This window comes from Coturnix japonica, chromosome 1 (genome assembly GCF_001577835.2).
Source record: "Coturnix japonica isolate 7356 chromosome 1, Coturnix japonica 2.1, whole genome shotgun sequence".
Taxonomy (NCBI): domain Eukaryota; kingdom Metazoa; phylum Chordata; class Aves; order Galliformes; family Phasianidae; genus Coturnix; species Coturnix japonica.
Window position 1 is genome coordinate 51,086,299 of NC_029516.1, and position 15,279 is coordinate 51,101,577.

Here is a 15,279-nt window from a genome sequence, read left to right on the forward strand (position 1 = left end):
AGATGATGAGCCTTCGCGAGGAAGATGATGAGCCTTCATCCCATGACCACCACAGAATCACAAAATCACAGAATGACCCGGGTTGGAAGGGACCTTGAGGATCATGTAGTTCCAACCCCCCTGCCTGGCAGGGCCACCAAAACATACACCTTTACTAGATCAGGTTGCCCAGAGCCCCGTCCAACCTGGTCTTGAACACCTCCAAGGACGGGGCATCCACAACCTCCCTGGGCAGCCTGTTCCAGGGCCTAACCACTCTCTTAGTAAAGAACTTCCCCCTAACGTCCAACCTAAAAACGACCACCCCCACAACTCACTACGCATGTGCAAGGGGGGAGGGACTGCATGCTAATGGGGTCTCAGGAATGTAATGAATATGTATCCAAATTCCTGCAAACTATTGATGATGTATTAGTTCAGCCTATATCTGTTGCACGCTTTCTCCTGACGGTGTGCAAGTTTGGAGCAGCTATCCCCCTTGCACCGGTGCTGCGCAACGCTGGAATAAACATACCTGCTTTATAACCCATCTCTGGATTATAGAGTTTGATTCCGCAAGTCAATCCACTGCGGCCTGCGGGACGGAGCACGGAGATTTGCCTGTGGGCTGCTGTCCTCCGGCTTCGGGAGAACGTCGTGAGCGGAGCGTGTGCCAATAAAGTGTTGTATTATAGGCAGCGTTTCAACACAGGGCTCTGCACACAGGTATTCTGGGCAGTTCTGTGTGCAGCCGGCTCAGAGGAAGCTGTGCAGAGCTCGCTCCCAGCGGTCTCACAGGTTTCGCCCAGTTTCACACCTTTCTTTGCGCTGCGGTACAACCACAAGTGGCTTTCACCACCAAAACCTCCACGTGGTTCTCATACAAAGCCCAGGCGCTGTGAGCCAGCAGCAGAGCTGAGCTGTGCACCATGCTGCACCAACAGCCAAAGGCATAGAATTGTTAAGGTTGGAAAAGGCCACTATGATCATCTAGTCCCACCATCGACCCAAGGGCATGGCAAGTCCTTGGGCCCCATGATGGCAAAAGGCTGCCCGAAAGCCTGAGCCTGGAGGTGAGGGAACTCCTGTCCTGTCCTTCACGCTGGTGGTGGCATCCATGGCTTGACATCACCTCCTGGCTCCATCTGGTATGTGACACCACTACCTAACAACAAACCTTGAGCTTCCAACATTTGTGTGCAAGTCAGGGAATATAAATATACACATAATATAATAATTTTTAAAAGCAGGCTATCTTCTTGTGCTTGATCCTATGCCAGTGTACTTGGGCTAAGCACTCTGTGGCACTCTATGCAGTGCTCAGCTGGCGTTACAACATAATTGCTTGATAACTGTGTTGTTAGAACAAATTTGTTTGATTGAAAAGTAAATGTGTAATACGTTACTTATTATCGTCCCATTAGCTTCATGGCTTATGTAAAGACTAATTACATGGTGTTTAGGCTGCAGGCATTCCTCTTTTGATGCATACTCAATAAAAAAAGAATCCTGTGGAGAAAATGGTAACTATTTGGTTATAAATGAGTCATACTTTGGGCATCATTACAAGGTAGCATTTCTGTGATGATAACAGTACACAAGTGACAGGGTTTTCTAAGTTGATGTTTAACAGGACGGCCTGTTACTACCCCATGCTGTTCTGCAGTCCCTTATGCACATGAGAGACCCCACAAACCTAGTGTGGGCAGCCAGTGGGAAATAAGGTGCTGCAGGATGCCCTCATAGTTTGCAGCCACTGCTGAGCAAAGGGGGGCAATGTCAAAGCAGTTCTCATAACATTTACGATATTAAACAAATCTGGACATTGTTTAGAAATTTATTAGCAATTTTAAAATAACATCATTCCTTAGATAAAAATGCAATCTTACAGGAATATACATTTGTCCCACACAGAGATGACCCTATAGCTCGCTTGCGGGCCATTCACTCTAACTTTTCTCTGTTGACTTTAAAACGTGCGAGAGGGCAAGACGGACTCTGGCACTGATGACAGGCTTACATGATGGTTACAAACTGTACAGCATTATTTACAAAAGCATTTCTGTGGCTTCATGAAAACTAGATATAAAATTGTGGAAGGAGGTAAAGACTTGAGAGAGGGAAGGAGTTGGGCAGAGGTGAGAGGGAGGGCTGGGGTGGGCAGGGAGCACAGGGAAGAGTGGGAGAGGAGGTGACTGACTGGTTTATACTTGAGAGAGGTCATTTTACAGCTCTGGGCAATTCGAATGAAGGCAAAACACTTATATTTATCAACAGTTATAGCTGATGATCAGAGCAGGAAATGATGCTCCAGGGCCTGAACTGAAGAGGTGTTGAGGAACCCCATCTTCCCTGAAGTCACCGGGAAACACAGGTATGCAGTACCTTGCCAGGCCAGACCGCGCCGTACAGATACAGGCCAGGTACAGCAACCCCATGCCTTAAGCAGTTTTGATCCTGCAGTGCTCAGTCGTTAGTGTGGATATGAAGTCAGACTGAGTGAGAGATCAGCTCCTAAATTACATTTACACTTCCCAAACTGGACCAGATTCCAACCACTTCTTGCCAGAATTTACCCAAAGCGATTTATCCCTTGATCTACCAAGTGGCAATTGTTTGGAGGGAGACTCCGTCATTCGGTATTGATTTTTTAAGGCAGTTTTAAAAGTATCTCCCCGTTTTTGTGTGTGATGCAGCAATGTTGTCAAAGAGATATTTACAATCCGACTCCTCCTCCTCTGAAATCTTCCCACATTCAAATTGTCAAGACTGGATAATCCTGAACCAATCACTCCAACGAGCAATCATGAAGTTGATGATGTTTAGGTAGTATTGGTTACCAGTCTACCTGCTTACGATGAGAGTGGACTGGCTTAGGATGCTTAAAATATTAGAAAAAAATATATATATTAAAGGCATGACAGCCTATTTGAGGAAGAGCTTGCATTTCGCCTGACAGGACAAAATGCAAAACGAAGCAGAACAACACAGGTATTTTATCCTCTGAATGATGAGGCTAATGAATGGTGTTTGAGCCCGTGGGTCTGTCTTGAATAGGAAAATGCTTCGGAAAGGGACTGTTTGAACACTGTCAGAAAAAAATGCACTGTGGGGTGGGACCATGCCTGCTCTTGCTGCTACTCCTGGGGCCTGGGGCACAGGCACTAGGCCTATGCTAGGTGAGGGCTGGGCTCCAGGCCATAGGAGCAGGGCCTGCCCGCATGGCGTGGGGTGGGAGTACAGCATGGGAGCATGGAGATGGGCTCCCAGTCATGCCTCGCTAAGCCCTTGGTAATTCTAAAGAAGATTCCCTCCTTACTTCAGCCGTTGGTGCTGCTCGGCTTGGTTAGCCCTTCAGAAAGGGACTTGGTTAAGTTGCCTAACTGTCCCCTGCCGCCTGAGGCCCACGCAGCACACGTGGGGCTGGCAGACATGGCACCAGTCAAGGGGAAGTGTTGTGCCCTCCTGGAACTTCTGTTGCAGGCTGGACAGAATGCTGCAGGGTATCTCAGATGGCAGAGGATGCACACATTTTGGCAGCTCAATCAAGGTCTGTGCCCTTAAAGGCCTGTTTTAAGATCAAGTGTTAACAGTTAAGTCATGTTCCCTGCATAGGGTGGGGGAAGAATGGAAGATTGAACTAGAACACTAGATTTCATTTCAGAAAAGGATTTTTCCACTCCACTGTGATGCTGCTACTCTGATAGCAATTGTAGTTCGGTCTGCTTTCAGTACAGGATTTCCTTATGCTTTGTTTCTGCCTTCAGCCATACCTTCTCCAGGCACTGGAGCAGCAAGGCTGCAATGTTTTCAGCTGTCCAGAAACAAAGCAAGAGAGAGCAAAGCTCCACAGACTGAGATCCCATTGGAAACCTTTTGGATCCCTGGGCTTGCTAACCCAGAATGAGACTTTAATATCTTTGCAGCATTCAAAAGATGAGAAAAGAAATCCTATGCAGCCACTGAAATTTGCATTTCTTAATCTTTGGAGAAGAAAATAAATGTAGGAAAAAATATTATTGAATTCTTTCTAGGCTCAGTTACGTTTTCCACATTCTTTACATTAGTAAAACCTTCCTGACCACTAGTGAACTCTATTCAGGTATTAGCAAGATGGGAACAGGGGCTCCTGATGACCAGGAATCTATTTTTTTAATGCATGCTACAAATTAATTATTGGAAGTGATAAAATCTCACCACTGACAGAAGCCTCTGAATGGATTCTATTTACTTTGTTTCCCACTTGCTGTTCCTCTCCCCACCCTATCCTGGGACAGTCTCAACTGGCCCATTCCATAGGATGCTCAGTTCTGACTCAGTGGGGATGCCCCACTTCAGCTTCCAGGGCCCATGGGTTGGGGTTTCTCACCTAGACGTATGAAGCAAGGCCTCCAGCTTCACCTACAACACAAGTCCACAACCCCACGGGCTCGTGGTGCTGTCACCTTGTGCGATTGTGTCTGTGTGCAAACGCGCATACATTTCATACAGCAATCTGAAACTATCAGGCAGAAAAGACACAGGAGCCTGGCTGAGACCCATACAACTGTTATATTGGCGTCAGTCTAAAGAAAGCAATGATACATTGCTTTGGAAATTATCAAGAAATGTAAAAAATGCATTTGCCCTTTTTTTGTTGTTGTTGTTTTCATCATCGTTGTCATAGTCACTGGGGGCAGGGTTCTGAGTCAGAAAACAAAGCAGAAATAGATGCGGTTCTGTACATGGCACCTCTCTGGCTGTCCTTCCATGCTGGGTGAAGTGGGCAGGGTAACAAACCAGACTGGACCCTGCAGCAGCAGCATCCACGCCATCATCATCCGTATGTCCAGCTGAAGATACAGGTGATGCAAAAAAGGTCTGTGGACAGTGAAACTCCAGCTCTGGACCACGAGTTCCGCTTGCTTCCCTGTCACATCAGCCACACAGAATAAGGAAGAAAAAAGAAATGCACCCGGTGTGGCTGGCCCAGTACTGCCTGGAGTAATGAGCAGGAGTGGTAAAGGGATGAGGTTTGTTGTTTTGTAAGAAATGTCTTTAGTCTGCAGTGTACTCCTGCAAGTCAGAGATGCTCAGTGGAACAGCAGATCGTCTTCCCCTTTCTTTCTTTCCTTCCTTCCACGCCACTCCTTGGCCATTGGTTCCTCCATGGCTTCCATCCACAGCACAGTGACTGTACCCACCATCTACTCCTGTGCACCGGGAGAGGAAGGACCCCTGGGTACTATGCCTGTCCCACTTCCATCACCCCCAGACTGCACCTCACCTGAAGGAGGCAGTAGCTCTTTGCTTAGACCTGTCACAATGTGCATGCTGCGTGTACCTCAAATGGAAATAACAAAAAAAAGCCACCCTCCCCAGAAAGAGAAAACTATGCAGCTGGCACCAGCAATGGCTGTACTGATCACCTGCTCCTCAGACAACACAAGGCATCTGCATGCTCTGCTAGCCATGCACTTCTCACTCTGCAGGACCTAAGCCATCTTCCAGCAGACTGCAAGGATTTCCCTGGCTATCGTCAGCTTTGACCCACGGGGGAGCCACAGCTTCACCAGCAATGTGCAGGGCACACTCCTTTCCTTTCTTCTCCTTCGCTTCAGGAAAAGTCCTAAAAGATGACAAGTACTGGCAGATATCCAGAATGCCCCTTACCTCTGCTCCTCTAGGCCAGTACTTTGTTAATCAGGAGCAAGGAGCACCTCTGCCTCTTAGTGGGAGGGCCAGGGGAACATTCTAGTGGAGGAAAATTAGATAGGGAGCCTCTTTGCTGCTTCCGTTTTCAGAAAACAACCAGCACAGCACTATTTCCTTTCAAGCAGATTTGGAGCACTGCAGAGCTAGCAACAGCAAACTCACAAAGGGAGAATTGCTCACATGCCAATCATGGTACAGACAAGAGGGATGGAAAAAATGAGGCTGACAGACTTCAGGTGGTTGCTTTCTCCAGGGACTTGGACTGGGACTGTGATGCCAGATGGTTGCTTAAGTGGGTTCACATTTCCCCAGCTTAAAAGGATTTGTTGGCAAGGCATCTTGAGCTGCTACTGGCCAGTTCAAAGTAACAAGAAAAAAGTGCACTTTCAAAAATATCTTCCACTATTTCTGCTTAATGGCCCCAGCAGAGTCAAGAATTAAACCCAAGGGCATTACGAAAATACATAATAAACGATGTAATCAAACATCTGTGAAGCTCACGACTGGAATGAAAGTTTAGCTCTGAGTCAGATCACACCTCTGAGTACTCATCTGCAAGTTTGTGAAACATCTTGAAAAGGGAGAAAATCAGCAGCAGTCTAGACAGAAATCAGCCGCATAAAATCTAATAATATCTCCCTGGTTTCTCAGCCGCTGTGTGCCATCGTGGAGTGAATCAGGAGAGGTTCATGCTCAGCAGCAGGGATATATGGCTGGGATATGCTGTGGCATCAGGTGTTTTGTGACCCATGTGCTAAGGTCTGGGAACATGCATGGAAACAGACAAAAGTCACTGAACATCTGTGTCATGACCAGACCACAGCAATTTTCCTAAGCAACAATCCAGAGTCTGTCCCTCACTTACCCAATGCTTTCAGTCCAGAGTTAGGCACATTTATTTTGCAAACGATTCTGCCATTTGCATTTGCTTATCCCACCATCCTGTTACAACTATCAGGATGAACTACCTAACCTCAATCTGCAAGCAGGTGCTTTTCCCCTCCCTGAATTGCTGGTGCCAGCTGAAGACATGGGATGAATCTTCCACATGGGCTTGGGTATCTCGCCACTCTCTCGTGGGAAGAGAGCTTTGGAGAGGCTGAGCAAAAGGAAAGAGAACAAAGCCTGAACAAAATGTCCCGGCCTCAGGAAGAAAGGTACTCTCTACCAACAAAGTCATCGTGCATATTTAAAGGGGTGAGGAGGAAGGGTAATGAACACAAGATATGCAAAATCAGTAACGTTCGACCTGTCAGTGAATTGCAGAATAGTTACTTACACCAGGTACACTTTGTTCATTGTACAAATTAAAAAAGGAAAAAAATAAAACAAAATATAGTACCCCTGTCCCCGACCACACGTAGAAAAGCACTTAAAAGTTCAAAGGTAAAGCTTGGCACATTCCAAATACGAAATGATTCACTTGACATGCAGCAAAATATACAAGAAGTGACTCTTTTTTTTTTTTTTTTTTTCTTTTTCTTTTAAAACAAACTGAATTCGATTTGATAATATTTGCTTGGCACAATTGCAATTCCTTTTAAAAAAATATTTGAAAAATACCGAAACTGACCTGAATTCAAGTATAACGGTTTCTTCAACAGAAACATCATCAATGCAATAAAACATCACACGGAATATATTGAAGCGTAACGCCTTCTGCTTGGTTGTTCCCCCAACCCCAATAATTTCTTTTTTTTTTTTCTATACAGTTTTAATGCCAACACGACTTATGATTGTATTTTAAAATTAATATTATTGCATTGTTTTTGCATATCTTGTGGAACAGAAGATGCAAAGAGTTACTGGTTCCCCACCCGACAGCGGGCGCTGATTTGGCGCTGCATCCCAATGGCCCCATTGGTCCCTGGGACCTGTGGGGCTGTGCCAAGCGTGTTGCCCGCTGCCGTTCTATGATAACACAACAACAAAAAAAGGAAGTTCCGCTCGGTAGCAAATCAAATGACAGAGTCTTGGTGTACATAGTGGTCGGTAAAACTTGCCTACAGTGTTATGCTTCTACCAAATGCCAATGGAGAAAAGAACCTGGCTTAAATAAAACAACATGGTCAAACCAACGTAACATCTGCAAAGGTGAAAATAAACCCAAACAAAAAGGTAGGTGGTTACAGAACCTTGTAAACACTCCCTTCTCCCTCTGAAAAAATATAATAAAAATAAAATAGTCAAAATAAAAACCGCAACATGCTCTCAAGGAAACACCGAACTGCGGGACAAGAAGAAACCCGTGCCCAGCCACTCCCTGCTCTCCCATTGGCTGGCGCGGCTGTCTGTCTGAACTCCAATTGGTTGGCAGGTGACTTGCCCACGCTCAGGTTGGCTGGCGAGCGACCCTCGAGCTCTGATTGGCCAACAGCAGGAGCCGCTGCAGTCCCCATGCTCCCCTTTTGGCGGTGCTGTGTCCTCCGGGCCCAGGCAGCGGGGCCAGGGTGACTGGGGGCGGTGAGGCTCGGACAGAACATGTGCAAAATGATTTTTACAAGCAAAGTTGAAGGATGCCCGCTGGAGGCCGGGCGCGTTTGGCTGGGCCGCCCTTGGGAGGCAGTCATCGTGCCTTGTGCAGGGACTGGAAAAAGAGGGAGCTGACTCTCCTCCTGGGCACCGCGCTCATTCCAGGCGGACGCGTGCCGGGGTCCTATCCGCTCCTGACAAGTTCTCTGCCACCACCCAACTCTGCGACTCATCCCAACAGAAATGAATGAAGAACGCTGTTCCGGTTACTCCAGGTCACGAGAACAGTGAGGCACTTCTGAAACAAACCCATTAGGAACATTGAAACAAATAAAAAACCAGCATCGCTTCCAGCCCTGGCAACTACAGGCTGCTGATATAAATCCTGCTGTCCTTCAGCTCCTCCTGACTTTTTCTACAATCCGGGTTCTGCACCTCTTCCTCTTCCTCGCCTGCACTGTCCTGCCCTGCGTCCCTGCAGTGAACAAAAGGCAACAGGTTGCCATTGGGGCTCTGCTTGCTGTTACCATTGAGAATGTTGTCTGCTGCGTTTTCCATCTCTTCTATCGTCATGTCGCAGGCGTCAGCGAGTTCCTGGGTCGTGACCTCAATGAACTTTGGATCTTGAGCAAACTGCACCAGTCCTTCCGAAATCAATACCTTCAGGAGGCGGCAGAACCAGAGACAAAAGCAGACATTAGCACTATGAGTTCCAGCCCTACTGCACCCATACAGCATCTCCCTGTTGGCCATGTTGGCCCCTCTCCTCCCACTCATGCTGCTGACCCTTGCTCAGAGATGGGTTTGGCTTTGCAGTGCATCCTGCCCTCCCAAGGGTCATGTTCCTACACTGGCCTCTGTACCACCCACGTCCCCATGCCACCGTGGCCTTACCGCTTCGACCAGGCTGCTGGCGCTGCCGTGGAACTGCCTGCTGCTCCCCGCTGTCTGGCTGGGGACGGTGAGGGACACTGGCCTGGCTCTCCTTGGGCTGCCACAGTCTGAGCTGTCGGGGAACCGGGAACTGCAGTGCACGGATGGGAAGCTGCTATTGAGCTTCTCGCTGGACTCAGCCCCCTCAAGGCGCAGCGTTGGGATGGGCTGCTGTGGCCAGCCTCGGCTGCAGGGTGTAGCAGGCGGTGTGGCACACAGCCGGGAGAACGTGGTAGGGGAATGGCTTCGCTGGAGGAGGGGGCTCAGGCCGGCCACTGCCAGTGCCTGCAGAGAGAGGGAGACACATAGAGTGAGGACTCACTCAGTCTGCTGGGCTGGGACAGCAGAGTGCTGGAGGATCTACCTGCAAAAGGCCCAGAGTGTCTTGAGGCTTAAAACAGATGATCTTAGTGGTCTTTTCCAACTGTAATGACTCTTAGGAGGCTGGAGAAATAGCTGCCAGCTCCTGGAATGGTTGGGATGTTTCTCTAAACTAATTTTGAAAGTTTTCCTTGAAGTGGTGTAGCTTGCATCAGTGCCAAGCACCAGACTTAGAGCTCTCAAGGCTGGACTTCTTCCACCCTGGGACACACCATGCTAACAGAAGGGACGAGCCCTGTGCCCCACAGCCCGGCCAGAAACACCACCTCTTCTCCACCAGTTGTGACAGAGCTTTGTTTTCCCACACTGTCACCACCCATACTGTTAACTTTTACTGCCAATTGCCCTGCTTTTTCTAAGCATCCACTGTAGAACCTGAACGGATACCAGATGTGAATTTTAGGCGTGTCTGCAGATGGCAACAATTATAAAAGCACCACTGGATTTTAAGGCACCTGCTGTGGGTGGGAGGATCAATATCTGATGATTGTACTTTGAGCCTTCCAGTCTTTCCCACAATTACATTCACAGCCCCTGAGTCATTCAGTCTCCTTTGATAACAAATTTCTCAAGAAGCCTCTTGCTGCACAGGGCTGATCTGATGCCTTATTCATGGTGGATGCTGCTTGTTCCATAAGCAATGCCATCAGAATCAGCAGCTCATCTCATGCAGCTCACTGCTGTCTAATACAAACAAAGGAATAAACACACAGAAAATACAAAATGTGGGTCTTGATCAGGTTGGAGTTTGTCTCTGCAACTTTAGCTGTCTCAAAGCAATGGTTTTAGTCCAAGCTAATTGGGTAGAGGCACACCAGAAGGCTCCTGCCTCTTGGATGCCTGCTTGAAAACACTCTTTGAAGGATGAGACTTAGACAAGGCTTATTATACTTGCCCTTTGGAAATGCTGTTTCTCCCTGTTGACCACAGTGGGACTGAACTGACTGGTTTAAACTGGACAGCTAACTTTCAGATATCTGAAGTTAAGTCAAGCTCAATCCATCTGCCACTGAAATTCCAGTGAACTGCTGTCAGTGTGCTGTGCTGCTGATTTCAGTTGCAGACAAAAGAATCAATTATTGGTCACATGCAAAGTTTACCACGATCTTCTCAAGAATTATGTGCCAGAGTCCTATCGACAAATATTATCAAGGAAGAAAGCCGTTAAAAATTAATCATGTAAGTTACGGCCTGCAGGCTGTGATAGCATCAGCATTCCCTTAAACTGTGGGGACTTTAAGGAGAGCCCTAGATCTGTCAGGCAGAACAACAGAACTGAATTTTCAGCTTAGCAGAAACACATACAAGGTGTTTATCCAAAATGTAAGGTACCAAGGAGGTTAAAATAATCTCTTAGGGATTACTTTTTCAGCTATATATACATTCAGATATCATTACGCATCAGTATTTCATGAGAATCCTCCTTCAAGCACTGAGGAACAACTGAATCCATTGTACTTAGTAGAGGCAACATTTCTACTTTGTATTGTCATTTTAAGCACTTTTGGAGGCAGATGACTTTGTAAAGTACTAATACTGATGGGTATTGCCAGCTGGAAGCCAGATGCCAATTTAATTATGACGCTGCAGTCTGGCTGGGGGGTGCTGAGGTGGGTAGAGCTCTGTCCCTCTAGGTTTGGAATTGTATGGTGGGATGAGGCAGGACAAAGAAGCTCCATTTTCTTAGTACAGGTTGGAAGGAGGTGATTCTGCTGGCCGGGCAGGGTGAGAGGGTAGGAGGCATGTGTCCTGTAGGGCTGGCACTGCTATGGGGAAGGCAGGGAACTGTTCTCTGTACCCTGTCCCAAGAGATGCACTGCCACAGCTGGAGCTTTGTGCAGACCACTGCTTTCGTGAGCTTGATCCTTACAGTATAACTGGCTGCTCCCGCTGCCAGGAATGGAAACGAGAAAGCACAGAGCATCCCAGGTGCACTCAGCTCTCACTCCGCCAGCTGCTGTGACTTCTCATTCCTCCCTTCCCTGCCATGTGGCATTTTCTGCTCCTATGCCCCTGGGTGAGTACATGGAATAAGATGCCCCTGCATTGGTGCTGCCATTGGCACCTGTTTCTTTTATGGTAACAGTGATGTCATCAGAATTAAAGACACAAATCTACTCTGGACTATGACAGCTGGCTGACCGTCTAGATACATGCCTAAGCATACACTGGTATGTATGGTGTACACATACATGTACCTGCAGCTATGAAGGTCATAAGAGGCTGATAAATAACATGCAATCAGTTTATCTTTTAAACAATTAATTACCTTTACTGACTAGCTTTCATTAATATGAAGTTAGACTTGGCACATTTTATTCATATATGCACTATTGTCCAAGCCAGTGCAACTGCACAGCAGAGTGCAATTTGGGTAGTTACTTTTATCTGACAGCTAGGTTTCTATTTTACCTTTTAGTGGACATCTGGTAATGATAACTCTGATGGCTCTAAAGAATATGACCCTGTTACACCCTTCTGGGAATTATAAAAATCCTGAAATGAATGTGATAACAACTACATTTACTAAAATCTGGACCTGTAACATGGGTAAGAAATTATCTCAAAAGGTGTTTAAAAGTGGGCTGGGATGCAATGGGAGAGCACTGCACATAGTAGATTCTCAGTTGCATTGCTGGGCCCTTTGTGGTTATGAAAAGCTTACCTGATGATGTACCATTTGTAAAGGCAGAACTGTCTTCTGCGAGACATCTACGCCCTGGTTTTTCTGTCTCTTCAGACACTCTAAGTGAAAAGACGCTCGTCGACCTGAAACACCAATCACAAACAACCGTGTCCATCACTGGTATTATACTATTGATAATCTGAGTTCAATTTCATTTACTTCAGTCCCACTGGAGAGACGGCCAAGCCACAGTTAAGCTCTGTCTGCTTTCCCTCTACACCTTACCCTTTCACAGGTACTTGTATTTGTTGTTGTTGTGATTTTAATTTTCAAGACATTGCAAAACACAGTCAGGTGACATGGGCCAACTAACACAATTTTCCAAGCAGGTTGCAAGACAAAATTCTGGATGATTCTACGACTGTCCCAAGCAGTTAAAGTGTTCTCAAATCTTCCTGGTTCAGGCAAAAAACTTGGCAGGGCTGAAAGGGCAACTGAGGTCCTGGCACTATGCCTGGCCGTGTCCAATGTTCAGGAGGAGACATGTGGCTGCTCAGGTGACATTGGCCTCCCACTTGCATGTGACCTGTCTCCCTTAACAGCCAGACATACCACAGTTTATGAGGCTGTGTCTGTATCAAGATCAAGTGGAAGTGAACTAATTCAGTGGTTGAATTCACTGGTGAATTAAGTGTTGGGCATGTATAGATGAGGTGCTTTTAGTAAACTGAAAAGATCTTTTTTTAAAAGAAAATAAAACATTTTGGGAGTAACTATTAAAATATCCGCACTGTTTACTTGATACAAAAGTAAGCTTTACTTCTGTAATTAAGAGAAACGTGCTTCCTATTTCAAAGTACAGCAAAGTACACGTATGTAAGCTTTACTTCTGGAGAATGGCAAATAAAACCATTATTTAAGGTAAAGCTGCATCTGCTGCTCTGTATTACAGCACAGAGAACTGATGCAGCCAAGGAGATGCTTTCTCTTTCTTGAAAACAAAGAAGAACAACAATGTAATAATGTATTACATCACTATCTATTCACTAGAATGTAGTTAATGCAGTATTGTATCAAGTAGTATCCGCAAATTTAGCCTTCCAGATAAAAACAGGATGTCTCATTGAGAAATATGTATTTACTAACTTAAACTGAAATTCGCTGTTTTCCATGTTGCAGACAAAAGAGACAATCTCTCTTTTCTCCCTGCTGAATACACACAGAACAGAACACCATATACTCAAGGCCAGTCCACCCAGTGACTCCCTAGTGTTTGTTTGGAGAGCCTACAGAACTCTAATAAACTTCTCTAATTCATAAGAAGGTTTAATCAAACAGATCACATGGACTATCCAAACAACCACAGGTTTATCTAATGAATGAGTATAAAGTCAATAGAGTCCCCTGCGTGATCAGGACATCATGCATGCTATGGGATTCCTGATCTCAATATCTAAATATGACAACCACTGACACCCAGCCCCATATGTGCTGAGATTTCTCCAGCAAGATATAAGAACTCAGCCAAGGCAGAGGAGAGCATAGCTGGCATGTTGCGAAGGGACATTACCTAGTGCTGAGGAGCACAGAAACCCTTTCTTCGGAGAGTGCCGGGTGTCCTCTCCTTTGTTGTTTTCTGGTGGAGTAAGTTGTCTGTTTTCGTCATCTTGGTATGCGAGCCTGGAAGGGAGAGCAAAGGGATTCTAGAAAAGTAGCTCATATTGGACAGAATAATCCCTCTTCCATCAGGAAAGCCAGGAAGATCATGCTAACAAATGGATGCGAGCTAGCTAACAGGACCAGGTGAAGCAACAGAGACCGTGAGACAGGAATGCTCTAAATACGAGATGTGGGAGCATTAAGTAGTAGAATCATAGAATCACAGGATCACAGTATCATAGAATTGCTCAGGTTGGAAAGGATGTTAAAGATCCTCAAATCCAACGACAACCTAACCGAACAACCCTAATTCTAACAACCCTCTGCTAAATCATGCCCCTGAGCACCACACCCAAACAGTTTTTAAACACATCCAGAGATGGTGAAAGAAGTGAATGGTGGGGAGGCCCTGCCCATCCAGATATCTCAATCGGAGGAGAAGTAAAATCTCATGCAAAAGGTCCAAAAGGTCTCCCTTTCAACATTATTTTGTTATTTCTCAGGGCTGAACTGCCTTTTGTTTTTTCTTTAAACTTTCTGATGTTTGAACTGTGTGATTAAAGTTTTTTGGCCTTATCCCATAAATTGAAAAATTTATAGAAAAATGTTACATCTTCCCACCTCTCCCCCTTAATTCCAGAACCACCCAAACACTTTGACTAAAGCTGCAAAGCTCACATTTCAGTAGAGAGCAGACTTGGTTCACTACAGTACTCAATGTCTTCATTCAAATTTTCATCATAAGTCTCATCCTGAGACACTTCCTCTTGGCAAACAATTGCCAGCTGGCTGTCTCTGGAACTGGAGCTAATGAGCAAAAAAGACAAGTCAAGATACAGAGATGGTAAAGAAAACCTGCTACAGAGACAAGAATGACAGGCTCCATCTGTCTCAGTTTATTACAATGCTGAAGAGCTTTCATAGAAAAATCAGTCACTAAACACAACTGCAGAGTTCACAAATACAGAAGCAACAACAACCACTGCCTGTGCCCTCTTTCAGAGGAAGTTTCTTAAGTCAGTACTGAGTGATACTGGAAACATTTTGTTGTCATTTGTGACTACATGTATTCTATACATGTGCATATCACCCTGAAAACTGTTCCGAGGCTGTGAACTTGAAGTATAATCTGATATGGGTTCTTGGAAATACAGCTTTTTATCTTGTTGCAAACGCTTTGGTTATGAACTTCAAAGAGAAGCCTCCATGACAGAGTAACCTTCTCAGCTCTGTGGTGTATAGTCTCTATCTCTCAAATCCTTCACTCTACATATGCTGTCTGTTTTTGCCTCTTCTTTAGGTCCTCATTTCTTCCAGTGTTTTCTGACATTTCTTCCTTTCTTCTCATCACTAGCTGCAGAATGCTTCTATCTGAATTCATTTGATCTTTTCAAACTCCGTGGTGTAACAGCCCTTGTCTCCACTCTGTCCCTCTGATTTAAGTCACAGCCCTCATATTTCACTTCATTCTGAGTTTTTGTGTGAACATGGCAGGGTATATTGCACTGTGTTGTGTGCTGTGGCCAGAGAGTGTC

At 45.8% G+C, this 15,279-nt stretch overlaps 1 protein-coding gene across 1 annotated transcript in view; it reads right to left on the reverse strand.

The window, feature by feature from the left end:
- Positions 1-1,800: 1,800 nt before the first annotated feature.
- CACNA1C (calcium voltage-gated channel subunit alpha1 C) overlaps positions 1,801-15,279 on the reverse strand; it is a 451,547-nt gene continuing 438,068 nt past the window's right edge. The window contains exons 45-49 of the mRNA XM_015865321.2: positions 14,423-14,551; positions 13,656-13,765; positions 12,125-12,228; positions 9,040-9,363; positions 1,801-8,805 (exon numbers count right to left, since the gene is read on the reverse strand). Of these exons, the coding sequence (XP_015720807.1) occupies positions 8,509-8,805; positions 9,040-9,363; positions 12,125-12,228; positions 13,656-13,765; positions 14,423-14,551 (964 nt within the window). The 3' untranslated portion in view covers positions 1,801-8,508. The remainder of the gene's footprint in view (positions 8,806-9,039; positions 9,364-12,124; positions 12,229-13,655; positions 13,766-14,422; positions 14,552-15,279) is intronic.